The following is a 20,000-nucleotide window of genomic DNA, read 5'->3' as shown; positions in this document are numbered from 1 at the left end:
GATAGTGATCAGATTCCCAGTCAAACATTTTAAATGTAATTTCTGTGGGATGTTGTTGTTTTTTTTAGCCATACTTTTATTTTATTTTACCAAATTTACATTTGCGTCTTATAATAGGTTTACTTTGTATTTTTTGACATGCTGTTGAGCGTTGTGAATATTTGATAAGGGTTATGAACACACGACTGGAGGCACAGAGAAGCAGTGAACACACACAGAGCCACAGACTGCCAGCAGAGGGCGCCATTACACAAGCGCCCGCCTTCAGAAGACATGCAGAACTGAATGAACCGCAAACACAACAGATGAGAAATCTGCTGTTACTTTTAAAAATTACATCAAATGTTTACATCAGTCAGAAAATTGAACTGAATTTGGTTTATAAATCGTGGTATTGCCATCCATTGATGTAGATCAATGTTCTTTGTTTAGAATATATTTTGTAAAGAAAAAAATAAGTGTTTCTGAATTACAGAAAAGTTTCTAAGAGTTTCTATTAAAGATGGAGAAATGTAATTTTGTTGATACTATTATTATATCCATCCATCCATCCATCCATCCATCCATCCAAAAGTTTTGGGACGCCTGCCTTTACATGCACATGAACTTTAATGGCATCCCATTCTTAATCCGTAGTGTTTAATATGGAGTTGGCCCACCCTTTGCAGCTCTAACAGCTTCAGCTCTTCTGATTTCCACAAGGTTTAGGAGTGTGTTTATGGGGATTTTTGACCATTCTTCTAGAAGCGCATTTGTGAGGTCAGGCACTGATGTTGGACGAGAAGGCCTGGCTCTCAGTCTCCGCTCTAATTCATCCCAAAGGTGTTCAATCGGATTGAGGTCAGGACTCTGTGCAGGCCAGTCAAGTTCCTCCACACCAAACTCACTCATCCATGTCTTTATGGACCTTGCTTTGTGCAATGGTGCGCAGTCATGTTGGAACAGGAAGGGGCCGTCCCCAAAACTGTTCTCACAAAGTTGGGAACATGAAATTGTCCAAAATGTCTTGGTATGCTGAAGCATTAAGAGTTCCTTTCACTGGAACTAAGGGGCCAAGCCCAACCCATGAAAAACAACCCCACACCATAATCCCCCCTCCACCAAACTTGACACTTGGCACAATGCAGTCAGGCAAGTACCGTTCTCCTGGCAACCGCCAAACCCAGACTCATCCACCGGATTGCCAGACAGAGAAGCGTGATTGGTCACTCCAGAGAACACGTCTCTGCTCTAGAGTCCAGTGGCGGCATGTTTTACCCCATTGCATCCCACGCTTTGCATTGCACTTGGTGATGTAAGGCTTGGATGAGCTGCTCTGCCATGGAAACCCATTCCATGAAGCTCTACACACTGCTCTTGAGCTAATCTGAAAAGCCACACAAAGTTTTGAGGTCTATAGTTGTTGAATCCCCAGAAAGTTGGTACTTCTGCGCGCTGTGACCCTCAGCATGCGCTGACCCCACTCTGTGATTTTATGTGGCCTACCACTTCGTGGCTGAGTTGCTGTTGTTCCAATTGCTTCCACTTTGTTATAACACCACTAACAGTTGAGCGTGGTTAGTATAGGGTTACTAACCCTAATCAGTCAGTCTGCCATCCATCTCTCCCTCAATCCATCCACCCATCCATCCATCCGGGTTTGTCAAGCCAGAATCAGTTTGTCTTGACAAACTTTTTCCCACTTAAGAGATTTATGACCCAACAAGGAGCGCTTTAACAAAGAGAAATTTTATTCAATACATACCGTTTAAGTAACGCACAATAAATACACATTATAATAGATCATTCATAAGAAATACTGAAAACAGAACAAGAACTGCGATTCTAACTGGTAACATGATATGACGACTCCGGTCCCGCTGTAGTACATCTGTACACGTGTCTTTCATATCCCATAATGCATCAAAGATTGAGGTCTGTTGTACCAGCACTGCGTGTGTGTAAGTCAAGAGGTGAATTAAAGACAAATCCGGACCACGGTCCAGAAAATAAATCCTAGAAGGCAAAACAGTGTGAAATTTACCTTCAGAGAATCTGAAACAATGGCAAAAAATCTATTAGAAAATGAAGGCATTCGCGTTTAAGTAAACCACTGGTTACTTAAGCCAAGGCAGTGATCCAGTGCTGCTGCCCTCCAGATTCCCATCACAACTTTCTTCTCTCTTTGTTTGTTTTCTCTTTAAAGGTGTTTATTTCCACACCCATGACAGCCATGATCCCAGCTGCTATCATAATTATATGATAAACAATTGAAATTATGAGATGAAGTCAAAAAATAGTTGAAAATAACAAAAACAATTATGACATCAAAAGTGGCAATACGTCATACTTATGGCATAAAAAGTCCAAATGTGTCATAATTGTGACTTTGTCACTTTCGACTTTTAATGTCATACATTTTTTTTTAGTTAAGTTCAACTTTAACTTTAAAAATACAGAATTTTTACCATTTTATCTCATAATTTTGACTTTCCATATAATTTATGAGTACGTTAATTAATACTTTTCACCTCATAATTATTACTATGTCACAGTTCCGACTTCGATCGATGTCATAGTTTCCATTTATGTAATTATGACTTTGAACGTGTGGCATTACCACACTGTAAACTATTGCACTTCACAAATAACTCATCAGAATGATTTGTTCAGTCATAGATTTTTTTTTTAAATTAAATATAAATTGAGAAAATTTAGAAAAATCTGTTCACTCCAAACTCCCAGCTGCTATTATAATTATAGGATAAACAGTTGAAATGTGAGATAAAAAGTTAATTATGACATCAAAAGTCTGACTTAAAATCTGTCATAAGTATGACTTTGTCAATTTCGACTTTTGGTGTAATTTTGACAAATTTTTATCATAATTATGACATTTTATCTCATAATTTTGACTTTCTATATCATTTATGACTTAATATGTCAATTTTGACTTTTTATCCTAATTATGGCTATGTAATAATTATGAAACGTCACAGTAACGACTTCGATTTATGTCATCATTTCAATTTATGCAATTATGACTATGCGCCCATAGGGGAAAGTCTCCATAGGGGAAGTAATCGTACACCTCTCCAAGCCAAATATTATGAGGCCAAGCCAAATATGTCTGTAGCATAAAGTGTTGCTTTCTGGATTAATACATGAGGATAAAGGTCTTACTTATAGTTGTATCTGCAATATTAAGACAGAATACAATTTTTAAATGACACACTTCACCTTTAAAAGTGCACTATGTAACTTTTCCTTCTGCTAGAGGTCGCCTATTAAAAACAAAGGCGTAGTTTGATGACGGCAAGTTTGAGCGCAGAATCTTGGGACATGTGGTCTTCACCTCACAGCCGGTGGGAAAGAATCTGGATAGGACTTGGGCAGAAATCATGTTCATGGATGTGTTTATTAACGTGACTGTAGTATGAAGCCGAGCAGGAGCGATTGTTAATAAGAAGAGCGCAACACAAGCCTCGCGAGCAGCGGGACTTTTATTATGGCATAGTCGCCGGCGGGACTTTTATTATGCCACAGTTTATTATGCCAAACCGAGGGTAACGCAGATATCACGCCATCGACAGGCAACTCCCTCACACGTCCCGGTTCCTTGGTTAAAATAGCAATTTTCTCACGATTTACAAATAGTTAGGAACATATGGGATATTGTAAGTACTCAACTGAACAAAATATATAACACTGGCCTAGTGGTTTTTGGATATTTTACTGACAAAATTGTTACATAGTGCACCTTTTAAGGTCATGCTACAATGTTGATGGCATAAAGGCATTTGATTGTCCTGTCTTGAGCTCATTGAGGGACATTCTCCATTGGACAATGACTATCTTTCCATCAAGAGGAGAAACAAACTGACAGGCATCACAATGTTTGTGCGTCAACAACAGCTTTATATCTAAACTCGTCAGTGCACTCGAAGGTAATAATTCACACAAAAAGTGATAATTTAAACACCCTCATGTCATTGTTTTAAAGTAGTATGAAGATTTCCCCCCCAAATTCTCTTTTTTTTAGGGGAAAGGAACAACATGGATGAAGGTGAGTAAATATTTTTAAGACTTTCCGTTTAAAATGGGAGGAAATCTGATGTAAAATGAACACACTCCTTTGAATGTGTGTCATTATTACACTGTAAACTATTGCACTTGACAAATAACTCATCAGAATGATTTGCTCAGTCATAGCTTATTTTTAAATTAAATAACCGTGACAAGAATTATTCTCTTTTCTCTCTCTCTCTCCCTCTCAAAATCTTAAGCTCAGTTATTGAGAGAACATTTTCACATCATGCCATAAAAATCTGTTCACCTTCCTGGCCTCCATCCATTCAATACTTTCAATGATGCAATAAAGTATCACCATGTACAAACCTAATATTAGTTATTTTGTATTCTAAACACTTTTTAAAATCATCTTCGCCTGATGGAAACGGAATGCTTCGTTCGCAGTAGCTTTCAAAGTGCATTTCATCAGAAATCCCTGCATAATCCCAAAGATAATGTAAGACTTTAGCATCTCAGAGTTTCATAAGACAAAGAGTTCGACCATTTTCATTCTCTTAATCTGGTTTAAAAAGTTAAATCTAACTACTTTATTGTCTTCTATCTGCCTTTTTAAATGCAGATAGATGCGATATATAATTTTCTTGTTAGTGTCATGGAAAAACATCCTTCATGTCTCCACTAAAAACTTGGAGATATGTTATAAAAACATAATCTAAGGCTGTGTTCAGAATAGCGTGCTTACATGCTACCTTGTGTGTATTTAATGCACGTCATACTGTATATCCAAGTATGGACAAGGACAATTTTCTCTTTCTTGACTCGCCAAATGTGAAAAGACACATGTAAAAATATGTACGGTAAATGAACCTTTTTTTAAAATAGTAGCTTGTATACAGTATATATCAATTCGGAACACAGCCATAGACATGGCACGGTACCAGGTAGCCCCGCCCCCCTCAGTGCGCAGGTAACGATTGGTTACGGTTCTGTGTAACATCAGCCAATGGAAAAGTGCAATTATGTTGAGGAAATGTATGGTGTTCACAACTTAAATATCATGGTTTTGGTTTTGTAAGCAAAGGCAAATGAACAGCACACATTTTAAGAGCCGTTTTCATGCTTTCACCAACTCTTTAAAAGCATGAAGAATGTGTACGAAAACGCGACAGTATTATTTTCTCTTTTACAGTACATCGAACTCTTACAAAACCATAAACCAGCGATGAAAGCCAAATAAAAAAACATGCTTTTATCAAACATTTAGATATACACTTACTTCAGAAACACTAACAGCAACAATCTTTTTTCTGTTTTTTTTTTTGTACCACGGACACAGATACATAGAAAAGTTCTATCCACATTTCTGCTCAAAACTAGAACTTTTGAAATTACAAGAGACCTTGCACGAGCCTAAGATCGGGAGTATACTTCACGCTAGTATGCAGACGCAAACGCTTGGCCAACGTTTTGTAAGCACTGACTTACAGCTCGCCCATAAATTAAAGGGATAGTTCACCCAAAAATTTAAATTATCCCATTATTTACTCACCGTCAAGCCATGGTGTATATGACTTTCTTCTTTCAGCCGAACACAATCGGCTCTTCCAAGCTTTATAATGGCAGTGAATGGTACCTTAGATTTTGAAGCCCAAAAAAGTGCATCCATCCATCATAAAAGTAATCCATATGGCTCCAGGGGGTTAATAAAGGCCTTCTGAAGTGAAGCCATGCGTTTGTGTAAGAAAAATAGCCATATTTATAACTTTATCAACTATAATCACTGGTTTCCGGGAACAGTCAAGCTCCGGTGGTCATTTATTCACTCACATGTCTTTCCAAACCTGCATGACTTTCTTCTGCTGAACACAAAAGAAGATATTGTGAAGCAACATTGGACCTAATTGACCTTCATTTTATAGACATTTTTCAAAATGTCTTTTGTTCTCCACAGAACAAAGCAAGTCAAACAGGTTCGGAATGACATGAGGGTGAGTAAATCCTAACAATATTTTCATATTTGAGTGAACTTTCCCTTTAAGTTCTCATTCTGGAGGTAACAAAACTCAAGGTGGCGCTAGAATACCTTCCTTTGCATTAAAAACAATGGGTCTCCTTCACTAAACGTTTTCGTGAACAAATACATTTTTGTACTTACATTACAAGAAAATGAACAACTGAAACTACATGTACACAAAAAGCCTTATAATTGTGTTAAGATTACATTTCATACATAGATTTGTCATCTTAAATATTTTTCATACAAAAAAGCAGGAAAACCTGCATTATAGTTGCAAAGTTTATCTGTATAACAACGCAGATATGTGCATGAGGATCTTGTTGCACGAACTCTCAGGTGAAAGCGTGTCTTTAGAAAGTGTCATATGGTTGCTGAGAGTGACGAAAGGCTATAAAAGAAAATTTACGGAAAGAAATTAAGGCCGTTTACACCTGGTCTTAAGATGTGTTTCGGTCGGATCACAAGTGGACGACGCCAAAGATTATAGCTATAGAAAGACGGTTCAATCCTATTACTTATGACTGAGCGAAACTGCAACGCGCAATATGGTGGAATAGTCCCGCCTTCTAAAGCAAAAGAGCCAATCGCTGACTGGTAATGTCATTGCGTCACTGCAGCTGCTGTTAGAAGCTCCGGTTCCCAAAGAAACCTGAGATTCACGCTACTGCACATGCCTGAAAAATCCGCTTTTTTTAACGCTATTTGATAGTAGGAAACAACATTTATGCGACAGTTCATGTTAGATTTTGTTGCCGATTTGAAATATATGTTATTTAATTGTGAGTTCGGCAAGCAGTTTTTGAGTTTCTAGTATTCCCCCATTCAAAGAGATAGGACTTGGTCTTGTATGCCCGAAATAGCTGCCCGGAGGCATCGCAAATATTTTTTGCCGACGTTAAATACAGGTCTAAACAGGGTCTAAAGCCATGTTTCCACCGAAATTACTCGGAACAATTTGTACCAGGAACTTTTTTTACAGGAACTTTTGTCCCCCAGACCTGCTATTCTCTGTGTTTCCACTGCGGTCTAAAGTACCGTGAAGATTAGGTAAATTAGTCCAGAGACGTGTGACGGCGCGCGACTGTTCCTCCCAGTCACCGACGGACAGTAATAATTTTTTTGCGATACTGTCTGCAACAATAACAAGTATGGAGGAGATGCAAGCAGCGCTGCTTTTGCTAGTTATGTATTGGTTTACTAAAGATGTAATTAACAAAACGGCGGCAATGAGACGAGCACTGATACTAAAGCGTATTCTGAAAGCTTGTAAAGATAGATTTAAAATGAGACAACGTATGTTATTATCAGCTGCTATTACGGACATTGACCGTGACAACGCGCACCATCGGACAGAAAGAGCAAGACTGATATTTATAACCTGTACACACCTGAATATCGTGCGCGCTTATCGCCAGCGTTTTTCATGACGTTTTTCGGCGCGTCTTGAGTGTTCACACCCAAGCGATTTTCACAGGCGATGCACCGAGTGAACGTGCAAACTCAGTCGATAGCGTTCCCGGTACACTAGGTGGTGCTGCGCCACTTTACGCTTCTGACACTCGCTTGTCACACAGAAGAAGAAGAGAGACAGTATTTACGTGCTTGCCAAAACCACAGATATATTATGTCTATGGCCAAAACCATTCACACACTTTTTTCTAACTGGAAGGCAGCATTAGCAGCTCATCTTCTTCTTTGTCTACTTACTACTTCTTTGTCGTATCAGTGTGTGCTCGGCAAGACCGTTTTGTGCTTGAGCGCCACCAAGTCGTGTTTTACTGTCACTTCAGCAGCTCCAGGCACGTGAATAAAAAAGCACTGATCTCATTGGTTGGCCAGTATTTAACGCGCCGCGTCAAAATAAAAAAACGAACCCGAGGCGTTTTTTTAAAAATGACGTTTTTACGCCCGGCGTTTTGCGCGTCGATGTGCACACTCACATTGGCGCCCTTTGTTTAGTCACAAGGCTTTAAACGTCGGCGATAAACGCACGCAAAAATCGTCCCGGTGTGAACAGGCCTTTACTGAACGCAGAACGAACCTCACAAAAGACTTTTAAAAATGCCGGTTGAAATAAAATGCTGCGTGGAGTCAACCAATCAGCATGTTTAGCGCCCAAGTCCCACCCCCGAAAGTTCCTGAACTTCATTTAGACCCTGGTTCCTGCGGTTGAAACACAACGAGTACCACCCCAAAGTTCCTAGTTCCTGGGGAAAGTTCCTGCGGTGGAAACGCGGCTTAAAACGTTTCAAGCTTGTCCACTTTGACCACTTCCAGAGGTAGTTGAAAACACAATTGACTGGATTGCTTTCGTAGAGTAAACATTCATGTGGACGCAACTTCACTCTCTTCCATTGAGGCCACCAAAGTGCCAATATGGCACTGATTCGGGACCCGGAGCCGCAGTATCATGGCCCCGCCCACACTCCCGCAAAATTTATTTACTGATTTACAACTCATTATGTCGGTGTGAAATAAACAATTATGGAAATGTAGAAATTAAAGTTAAAGCTCCAATCTCCTCCTGAAAATACCCCCAAAAAGTCAGTTGGTGCCTCAATGATTACTTTGCTCAGAGAATCTGTCAATCACACCTGTCAATCACAGCTGACAATCATGACGTCACACCTCCGTTTTTATAGCATCAAATAATTAACTAAAACCAAACTTATTTAATGACACAAACACTTGAACTTACATTAGCGTGATAAAAACAAACTAAAATGACAGAAAAAATATAATTAGATTATTTAGTTTGCTTCACGTCCCATTAGACTACATGGAGAGGGCGGGGTTTATGACCTATACTGGGACCAGCCAACTTGGGGGTGATCGAAACGTTTTGGCTTCACTTTTCAGGACTTGTGCGGCACGCTTGGGTCAAATGCGTACTCTCCGCCTACTGACCAAATGCATCAACATTACGGGACGCGCGCAAGCCACACGGGATTTAAACTTTGTCGGCTGCAAGTTTGATTTGAAGATGAAAAACATACCAATCACAATGTTCTCTCACCATTCCTGATTTCTAACACACACTCACGGTGTTCGGCGCGTCTTGCGGGTATCAGAGCAGAAATGAAAGCTGATGCTCTCCGTATGTTTTTCATGCGTTCATATGTAAATTGCATGAGCTTATTTTGACCATTAGATCGAAAGATCTGAAAAAAAAAACTATAAATTGACCCGCCCATAGACCCTCCCCTCGAATGAATAAGAACAGAAGGGGTTGAAAGTGGACAAAAGAGATGGATTAAAACATCAGGTGTAAACAAGACGTCTCCCGCGTCTACTTGTGATCCGATCGACCAAAACGCATCTTAATACCAGGTGTAACTTGGTGGTTTATTTGAGCAAATAGATTTTTGTTTGAATTAGGCAGACATATTGCGCACAAAAACGAAATAATCCATGCAAACATTAGTGAATGAGACCCATTGTGTTATTGAAATCAAGCTCGCGTGGCTAGAAGCGTCTGCGTTCGCGCACTTGCGTAGAGTACGTTTCCAACCGAAAGCTTATCATACACTCTTATAATTTTGCAGTTTAAACCGTTTTTTGTTCTTTGCAAAGTTCAGTAAAAATACGTATTTTTGGATCCATCCCCCCAAACGTCAAACAGGAAATTTGCCAGAACGAAACATCGAAGGCTGCTTTTATACTCTCGCCGCTTTCTGAATCTAAACCGGAGTGGGCTCAGGGAAAGCGTCCAGTAAAGTCGGTCCTTTCGTGTTGTCCGCTAGCGAAACGTCGGGCATATTGCGAGACATCTCCTTTGGCTGTTCAGCTACGTAACAGTTCCCGTTGGCGTTGTAGCCTGTATCCTGCGTATTGTTGTTCAGATAGTTTTGGAATTCCATCTGGTTCAGCTCTCCCGATTGGCTGAGGAAGGTCCCTTTGGATTGGACGCTTTTATCCGGCTCCGGGGCGCAACAGCCAATCACGGCCAAGTGGTGATTGGCGTATGGCTGCTCGGGCTGCTGGGAGTAGTCTGTGTATTGGTCAGCGGTCACATTGAAGGGACCCTGAGACATGACCCTACTGGAGTCATTGACTCTGTCTTGATAGGAGGCCGTGTCCCCTATGTAGGGCTCATTAGATTGGTTGGCGGAGGCTAAAAGTACGGGCGGAGTAGCATTTTCCATTGAGTAGTACTCCGCGGGGGAGTTGATGAAGTAGGAGTTGCCGTTGGTTTGGTTGTCCGACGTGACCGTGTTCTCTGAGTAACACATCCCAGAGGGGGGCGGAGCCACCTCGCTATTGGCCAATCCCGCGTCAAACTCCACCGTCTTGTCTTCGTCCTCGTCGTCGTCTTCCTCCTCAGAGTCGCTATTCGCCAAACTCTGCGTGCTGGAGTCAGACAGGCTGCACAGACTGCTGCTCTCATCCTCGTCATCGTCATTCTCCTCGTCTTCGTCATCTTCCTCTTCATCATCCTCGTCTTCCTCTTCCTCCTCCTCCTCTTCTTCCAAGGCTTCGTCTATGTCGTCGCCAGCCTGCAGATGCATGATGGTGGTCTGCGGGACGGTATCCGGGATGGCGTATTCCAGTGAATGCTGGCCCGTCCCCAGTGGGCTGCAGTGACCGTTTGGGTCGCTGTGGAATCCGTTACCGGCTGTCGCGGTGGCGGCGCCGGAGTTCTGCTGCTGCTCGCGGCTCTTCTCCAGTTCCAGCTTCATGATAGTGTGCAGGAAGTGAGTCCGCACTCGGATGGGGTTAAACTCGATCCTGCCGGCTGCGTTGCTGCAGCCCTCTTTTGTGCAGCCACATGGGAATGACATGCGGTCCACCTGTGGACATCCAAGAACACTTGAGCACAGGCCAGTTTAGAATGGTTTGAATTACACACAGCAGGAACGATCTAAAAAAAGCTCCTCTCTCTTCTGAAGACTTGATGCGCAATGTAAAATGTAACCAGCTGTGTGTATCTACGTCTGCCGTCTAACATCTTAATCAGTTTGAACAGGGCATACCTCCATTAAACGTTATCTTTAGACATCTTAATCATTTCTGCTTTTTAGTCTGCTATGTGAGATTTCTGTGATAGGCTTTGCTTTACTACAGAATGGGGAAGGAGGACCGTCTTAAAGGGATACAAATCAAAACCTGATGTGGTTCTAGCAACTGGGTGAGTCTCAAGAATATTTTGGGCTCATAGTTCACCTCAAAATAAGCCTATTACTATTTCAGATTGTTTTGCATTATTTTCATGATTAAGCACACTTTATTTTTCACACTTTAAGCACATGTTTGTCATGACAGCTCTGAAAAGTATTATTATTATTAATTTATTAAGTACTACCTTAATCAATACCTTAAATTATATTAATTAACAATAAATAAAATAAATATTATTAATAATAAAATGTATCATTTTAAAAATGTAAAAAAATAAGATAAAAAATATTAATAGTAAAATTATAATACTAATAATTAATAGTAAAATAAATGAATATAATTTAGAATATTTCCATTGTAAAATGTTTATACATATAAAAATATGAGTACATTGAGAATCATATTTTACCTCTATTTGTCATTACAGTTCTGTGAAATTATTATTATTAATGTATTAATTATTACCTTAATCAATGCCTTAAATTATATTTATTAAAAATTAATTAGTAAATAAATATTGTTAATAATAAAATGTATAATTTCTTATGATAAAAAAAACTAACATAATATTTGAATCTTAGTGAAAGAAAGACATCATGGTCGCGTTTGTTGTTATCCTGATTTAACAAAACATTGTATTGCAAAATAAATATACTGTGATACAAATATGAGTACATTAATTATAATCTAATTGGAATCATCATTGTACATCAAAAGTAAAATGCATGCATTACAGTAATGATTTACAATGCAAAATAATCTTAATGATTTAAGTAAATGTATTTATATAAAAATAATAAGATTTTTTTAATAGTACATATATAAAAATTTTGTAATATTTACAGTATTTAAAAGTCATAAAATAGGCTGCATTTCCTTAAAGCAATACCTATTTTATTTAATTTATTGGGATTTTGTGTCTGTTTGTGTGAGCTGGATGTATTTTCATTAGATTAACTTGAAATATGAATTTATTACTTTTTTATATAAATAATGAACTAAAACTAGAATTCCTCAGCAACGTAAAAAAAAACATTTTTAACACGCACTTTTTTTAAGATTTATGCATTTCAATTAATAGTAAAACTCCATCAAATTGAATTGAATAATCCTTCAATTTTAATTGAATAATTGAATAAGGATTGTTCAATTATTCAATTAAAATATGTAAGGATTGTTCAATTAAATTTGATGGAATTGTCCTTTTAATTGAATTGCGTACATCTTAAAAAAAGGCTTACATTTTGTGTGTGTGTGTGTGTGTGTGTGTAATGTGTGTGTTTGCTCATCACACCTGACACTTGATGCCGGCGAGGCTGCATGTGCAGGTCTCGGGGTCACAGAAGAGTCTGCAGTCACAGCCGCAGTCTTCCCTGGACACCCTGATGGCTCGGAGCTCGTGTTTCTCCTCCACGTCGATCTTCTTGACGCCGGATGAGCGCAGTAGAGCACGCCGCTTCTTGGTGGTCAGAGGCTGAAGGAAGAAGTATTCGTCCACCTCTGTGTTATCGATGTCCAGGTCATCATCAGAGATGTCGTCCAGCGTGAGAGCGTTGGCCTCGTCGGACTCCACCGAGCCGTTCTTCGTCAACTGAGGCGCAGGCAAAAAGGTGGCATTTTGAGGACATTCACACAGCAATATAGGGGAGCGCAGGGCACAACCTAACGCGGGGTTAGTTGTAACACGCATGTTTTAACCCTTTCCACACATGCCAGAATGACGAAACTTAGTGTGTTTACTAGTTGCCATATCAACATTATTTAGAGAAAAAAAAGCGCCAAAATTAAAAAATCTCTGGAAGATATTACTGAACATGTATTTAACCACAGCAAAAGTACATTTCTTACTTAAGTTTAGTTTTCATCTCTGTTTTTTGTGTTTATTTAAAACAAGACAAATCCGATATTATTTTAATCTTATATCTGTTATTTAAAGGGGCTATATGCAACTTTTCCCCCAAAATAAACGTAACAATAGCCTTTTTATTTTACCATTTATGACTCAAACATCTCCTGATGAGCATACTGACACCTTGTCCGCTCACAGTGGGTGCACCTATAAGCCTGTATCCTATTTTTCCTATTTTCTGGCGGGTCGTTTTTTCCCGCGCTGTCTGCGGATGTGACGTCACCACCGCTGCGAGAGCGAGCAGAAAATAAGAGCAGTTCTGTTTTTTGGCCACAGGTGTCAGTCGCGAGTTTAAATTTCAGAAAAACGCATATAGCCCCTTTAACAGTTGAGCTCGTTCTTTAATGCTGATCTAACCAGCAGAAGACACGAGCCGCGGTTTAAATTCCAATTGCGCAGATGTTGTAACACTGCGTTACAATGAGCCCCTATTAGAAATATGCCATTATATTCTATACTTTTATGAATTCTTTTGAGAAACCATGAGAAAAGGGTGAATAATGACTGAGAGTCAATGTTCAGATATTATTAATTGTTATGTTTTTAAATATGCTGTATAGCTGTATTTAGCGATGTGTTTGTAGTCAAACTCAAAAATTTTGTTGACAAAATATTTTAGTTTGTCTTGTATATTTTTTTGATTATATCAGGTAACATTTTAAGCTGTCATTTGGTCATGTTACAATGTGCCCCACCACATGTTACAATGTACCCCACCTATGGGGCATGTTGTCACATTTCACTTCCATTCTTTCGGGGTAAATCAATAAAAAAAGTATACACTGTGTTAATGAAACAAAACCACATAATTGTACTAGACATGTGTGCAATTAATTTGGGAAACAATAAATACTCTGAACCCCAAGTGGATTTACACAAACTGAGAAAGTCAAAGCGCGTTAGGTTGTGCCCCGCTCTCCCCTATCCAATAGCAAAAGTATCTTTTCTAGTGAAGCGTTTTGCGTACCCGCAGCCGGATAGAGTTGAGTTTCTCCTCTTTCAAGTGATCTCGGAGCATGTCTCTGTGGATCCTCTCCTGCTCCATGGCGAACTCTCCCAGCGTGTACTGCCGCACGCAGCTGTGCCTGCTGGACATGCCCAGGGTACTGCCCCCCTGGCTGGGCACGCTGGTGAATCCCTGCCTCCGGCTGAAGTAATACACCGTCACCTTCTCAAAGTGCACCCTCCTCGTCCTCATCCTCTTCTCTCGCTTCAGTATCGAGGATGCTAAAAAAGACGGTAAATGAAATTACAGTTTGGTTATTAAATTTGAAAGACACTGATATGCATCTTTCCTGTAACAGCGCAGTGATTTGAGGACTAGGAAATAGGGCAGAGTGATAGATTAAATATTTACTGTAAACTTGATTTTGCTGGCGATTTCACGATTATTTATATTAATTGTATGCATTTACATTGCATTTTACATTTATGCATTTGGCAGATTCTTTTATCCGAAGCGACATAGATTGCATTCATATTTACATTATCAGTTCATGCATGACTTGGGATTCAAACCCACGACCTTGGCGTTGCTAGCGCAATGCCTTACTGTTAGAGCTACAGGCTTTCAAGATTCATCAGTGTTTTCGAACTGTCCATTAAAATTAATTTATTTTAAGTTATTCTGATTTAACGATTAATATGCATTGTCTCTGCATAACACTTTCAGTTACATTTAAAAGTAATGCATTAAAATTGCATTCTTCTGGATTGCAGAAGAAAAGGATTTAAGAGAAGACTCTTACTTCAGCAATAAAAACAAAAGTGCGCTTCGAGGGCGCATATCGACCGCAAAGGGGAAACTCTTCTGAAACCTAAAATGATTAATGGGACATTATGAGTCCACAAGTCTGCAAGTGCACATGAAGGCAGCCGTTTGGGACAGGACCAACGCCTCTGCACTTACTCCCGATCTCTCTCAACATATAGGGGCAGGAGAGCTGTCAGTCAATGGGAAAAAGTAACTGATATGTTGTTGTGAATTTAAAAGTATTGCTTTACTATACTAGTGATTACGTGACTTGAGTTACCGGTACTTGTAATCCGTTACCCCAACACTGCTTTTATTTAATTGCTTAATTGCTTTTGTAAGAACCAATGAGGTTCATTCTTGTGTTACGCAGCACGTTTGAGCTTCTGCAAGAACCAATGAGGTTCATTCTTGTGTTACGCAGCACGTTTGAGCTTCTGCAAGAACCAATGAGGTTCATTCTCGTGTTACGCAGCACGTTTGAGCTTCTGCAAGAACCAATGAGGTTCATTCTCGTGTTACGCAGCACGTTTGAGCTTCTGCAAGAACCAATGAGGTTCATTCTCGTGTTACGCAGCACGTTTGAGCTTCTGCAAGAACCAATGAGGTTCATTCTCGTGTTACACAGCACGTTTGAGCTTCTGCAAGAACCAATGAGGTTCATTCTCGTGTTACACAGCACGTTTGAGCTTCTGCAAGAACCAATGAGGTTCATTCTCGTGTTACGCAGCACGTTTGAGCTTCTGCAAGAACCAATGAGGTTCATTCTCGTGTTACGCAGCACGTTTGAGCTTCTGCAAGAACCAATGAGGTTCATTCTCGTGTTACGCAGCACGTTTGAGCTTCTGCAAGAACCAATGAGGTTCATTCTCGTGTTACGCAGCACGTTTGAGCTTCTGCAAGAACCAATGAGGTTCATTCTCGTGTTACACAGCACGTTTGAGCTTCTGCAAGAACCAATGAGGTTCATTCTCGTGTTACGCAGCACGTTTGAGCTTCTGCAAGAACCAATGAGGTTCATTCTCGTGTTACGCAGCACGTTTGAGCTTCTGCAAGAACCAATGAGGTTCATTCTCGTGTTACGCAGCACGTTTGAGCTTCTGCAAGAACCAATGAGGTTCATTCTCATGTTACACAGCACGTTTGAGCTTCAGCGAGAACCAATGAGGTTTGTTCTCGGAATGAAAATTTAGACTAAACTGCTCAATTCATTTGGATTCGTTTTATGATCTTTTTTTGAACTTTTTGAAGTGTTAGTGTCAGTTGCGTGCCAGAAAGCTCTCAGATTTCATCAAAAAGATCTTCACTTTGTGTTCCAAAGATGAACGAAAGTCTTATGGGTTTGGAAAGACATGAGGGGGAGTAATCAATGACAGATTTTTTTTGTGAACTAACCCTTTAATATAACTTGGAAGTGTACGTTTTGTTTGTTTGTTTGTTCTTTTGAGAGTGACCTTTGCATAGTATGCCTGAAGAGAAAAGACTTGTATCAGGACTCAACCAATCAGCTGCCGCCTAATTCATTTTCAACACTGAGCCCCTGCTCTCAGAAAGCTCTGTTTGCAGTAGAAGCTTTTCCTCTGCTTCAGTTGTGCTGGAGTTCCTGAGTCAGACTAGGTTAAGCGCAGTGCACACATTCATGTGTGTGTGTAATGTATTCTGCTGGTGGTTCTGGGCGGGGGACCGGCAGCAGCAGATGGTTCTTATTTGTCCTGTTTGTGTCAGACATGAAGGGAGCTGTGGGAGAGAGTATCAGGGAAACTCCACTCTTGTGGAGGCCAAAACTGGGGATATTTATACAGGCTATATTTACCATCCCCCTTTAAATGGCCAAACAATAGGAGCCAGAGGCGTGCAGAGGACCACTAGAGGCGCAGAGGAGAATTTATTACTTATACAGCCGTCATTTACTCCTTTACAAAATATTTGTCATAAATATACACTGCTGAATGTGACAGTAAATGTAATGTAACAAATAATTTTCATTTTTGAACTTTCTATTAAATCAAAGAATCCTGAAAAAAAAGAGATTGTATCGCGGTTTCCACAAAAATATTAAGCAGCACAACTGTTTTCAACATTGATAATAATCAGAATTTTCTTGAGCCACAAATCATCATATTAGAATGATTTCTGAAGGATCATGTGACACTGAAGACTGGAGTAATAATGCTGAAAAATCAGCTTTGCATTACAGAAATAAATACATTACATTTTAAAACACATTCACATAGAAAAGTTGTTTTAAATTGTAATATTTCACAATATTGCCGTATTTTTGAGTATTGGTGTTCATGAGGAAAAGGAACTTCTTTTAAAAATACAAATATCTTACCGACCCCAAACTTTTGAACTCTAGAGTACATTGCAGTATCATGTGCATACCAAGGTATATGAATATGGCAATCATTTTAGCACCATGCGTATTATCCTTTCATGCCACCTAAGGGTTTGCATCTAACAGTCACCGGCTTTTCATCGTGATTCCTTTGCTGAAAATAGTTCCAGGAATCCAGCTCAGCAGGTTGATTTTGAATGTCAGTAATTTACGATTATGAGCTACATTTCACATCTTTATGTAGACGTAACCTCTCTCTCTCTGAAGTGGTGCTGAAAGAGCAGCGTTTTCTAAAGGAGGAAACAGAAGTCCTCTGGGACTCGCTGCACTGTGGGTCATCCACAGACATCTGGTGTACATAAACTTCTAATTATTTTTAATGGTGGAATCAAAGTGGACGAGCATCACAAAACATTAAAGACATCAGAGAGGTGATGGAGAGCTCAGATTTAACGGGGGCAAAGAGCTGGAATGATTGACATGGTGGAGAAAACTGCCTTTATTGGGCCTTAATTAATCCGTATTTATTTTAGAGGTGGTCACTCTTTATGGCGTATTGCTGGCTTTATGACACAAAAAAGTCTGACAGTGAAGCAGAGCAGTTTCCTGCAAACAATGGTTACCTAGTGTTGATGAATTAGGTTGTGCATGATTGGTTGATTGAAATTTTACACCCGATACAGTCCCGATACAATTATGTTTTTTTTGGAGAGGTGGAAAGGTGAATCTCAAAACAAAGTAAAACAAGTCCCCCATATAATTAGAAATGGTCAAATTGTCCCCCCCAATATTTTTAATTCTTGCACTGCTCCATTATGCAGCACTTTGTGTTATTAGGATGACAAAAAGGTTTAAAAGCTACATTTTTAGTCTGGGTCTTCCTCAGACGTTGGTCCAACAGTGCTTGAAAATGACTGAGATGGCCAATCAGATTAAAGAAGGCGGGGCTTACTGTTCAGAGAAGCAGAGCGTGAATTCCAGTGCGAAGCGTCAGTTTAACGTTGAAAGAGAGTGAGGTAAGATGTAATAGTGAAAGGTCAACTGTTTTGCAATAGAAATGTTAAACGACGGACAGTAACATCCAGGGATGCAAACTACTCAACTATTTTTCTAAAATAATTAATTGAAAACATGCATTTACATTATTTTCGTGTACTTCCTAACTGAGTATGACGAGACCATAGACTTTAAAAAAAATGGATGTAGTGTCCGTGACGTCAACCATAGGATTCTGAAGAGCAGTTTTGAAGCGTAAAGTAGGGTCGAGCTGGCCGTTGCCATCTTGGCAGCGCATCATCGCACATCACTCCCGGATAACAGAAAATGGGCAAAGAGGCGGGACGTGGGCGGAGCTGAGGTGACGTGATGACTAACAGACAGCAGACAAACGGCAATCCACCTGTCACTCAAAGTGGCCACGCCCTTAATTATGCAGAACTTTAAGGCTTTATATAATGTAAACGAATGAGATATTAAAAAAATTCACCCCCTCACAGTTGTCATGAAGGACAAAATTAGATATATAGACCAAAACCACAATTTGCACCAGACTGTAAACATGTTTTTTTCTGCTGTAAAGTTGGGTATTTTAACATGAGGCTCAATGAGATTCTGCTCCTTCTGGAGTCTGTCTCTAGCGGCCAGTCGGTGAATTGCAGTTTAATTCACTTCCGTATTGGCTTCAAGAGAAACTGCGGGAGGTTGCCGCTTAGACGAGACAAGAAACATTTGACAATTTCGGCATCTTAGGCATACAAATAAAAGTATATGTGCACATTATGCAAATTAATGCAAAAATTATTTGCAAATGGTTCAAAATGATTATTTACCAACTACACTCTAAAAAATGCTGGGTTAAAAACAACCCAAGTTGCGTTTAAAATTGACTAACCCAGCAATTGGGTTGTTTTAACCCAGCGATTGGGTTGTTTTAAGCAAACATTTAACCCAACCGCTGGGTTAAAAGGACCCATTCACTGGGTTAAACAACCCAATTGCTGGGTTAAAACAACCCATTCACTGGGTTAAAAACAACCCAATTGCTGGGTTAGTCCATTTTCAACCCAACTTGGGTTGTTTTTAATCCAGCATTTTTTAGAGTGTAGAATTAGACCTAGAATTTCCTTCACTGTTCTATTTGTTATGCTTTATAATTATTATTTTTTTTAAATCAAAGGAGAAGAAAATAATACGATTTATTTCCGGCAAAATAAAATGTATGCCTGTTTTATAAAACTGCACAACATTTTTGCACAATGTCATGACAATTAAGTATATTTTCCACCTAAATTCCCATCACTGTAACGCATCTAGAGGTGCGTTTACTGCATTTTTCACATACAGAAGACAGCGTTGTAAAAACGGTCCCCATTCACACAGATCCGCAAAACCGAATAAAAACTAATGCCATGCCAGTAGTTGGCGCTGTCACTGTAAAGAAACACAACGCGCATAGACTGAACACGTACGGAGCCCCTAAAGGGACATGCTGAAGAAGAAAAAAATTTGATGGAAGGAAAAATGATTTGGCAATTCTTTCGCATTCTCTCACAAATGTTTTTGCGTTCCCCTGAGAAACTTTGCATTCACTTGCAAAATGTTTGCATTCCCTTGAGAAACTCTGCGCCCCCAAAATGAACGGCCAAAACGCATTAAAAGGTTTCAATTTTTAGTTGAAAACGGGTGTTGTGTAAAAGGCCCCAAAATGTTTCACTTTTGGATTTTCTTTGTAATTCTCAATAGGGATTCTCATTATTGTAATCAGGTGAAAACGTGTCTCAATGCAGTCCTAAAACAGGCTTCAAAGTCAGGCTTCAATATAATTTCTGACTTTTATCTTTCAAATTACATGTGA

General features: G+C 39.5%; 1 protein-coding gene across 1 annotated transcript in view; it reads right to left on the bottom strand.

The window, feature by feature from the left end:
• Nucleotides 1–9,382: 9,382 nt before the first annotated feature.
• The window catches only part of csrnp3 (cysteine-serine-rich nuclear protein 3), a 25,022-nt gene continuing 14,404 nt past the window's right edge, over nt 9,383–20,000 (bottom strand). The window contains exons 3-5 of the mRNA XM_079822040.1: nt 14,023–14,282; nt 12,441–12,737; nt 9,383–10,818 (exon numbers count right to left, since the gene is read on the bottom strand). Of these exons, the coding sequence (XP_079678166.1) occupies nt 9,709–10,818; nt 12,441–12,737; nt 14,023–14,282 (1,667 nt within the window). The 3' untranslated portion in view covers nt 9,383–9,708. The remainder of the gene's footprint in view (nt 10,819–12,440; nt 12,738–14,022; nt 14,283–20,000) is intronic.

Source organism: Gobio gobio (assembly GCF_949357685.1).
Source record: "Gobio gobio genome assembly, chromosome: 7".
Classification (NCBI taxonomy): Eukaryota; Metazoa; Chordata; class Actinopteri; order Cypriniformes; family Gobionidae; genus Gobio; species Gobio gobio.
This window is presented reverse-complemented; position numbering and strand designations above follow the sequence as displayed.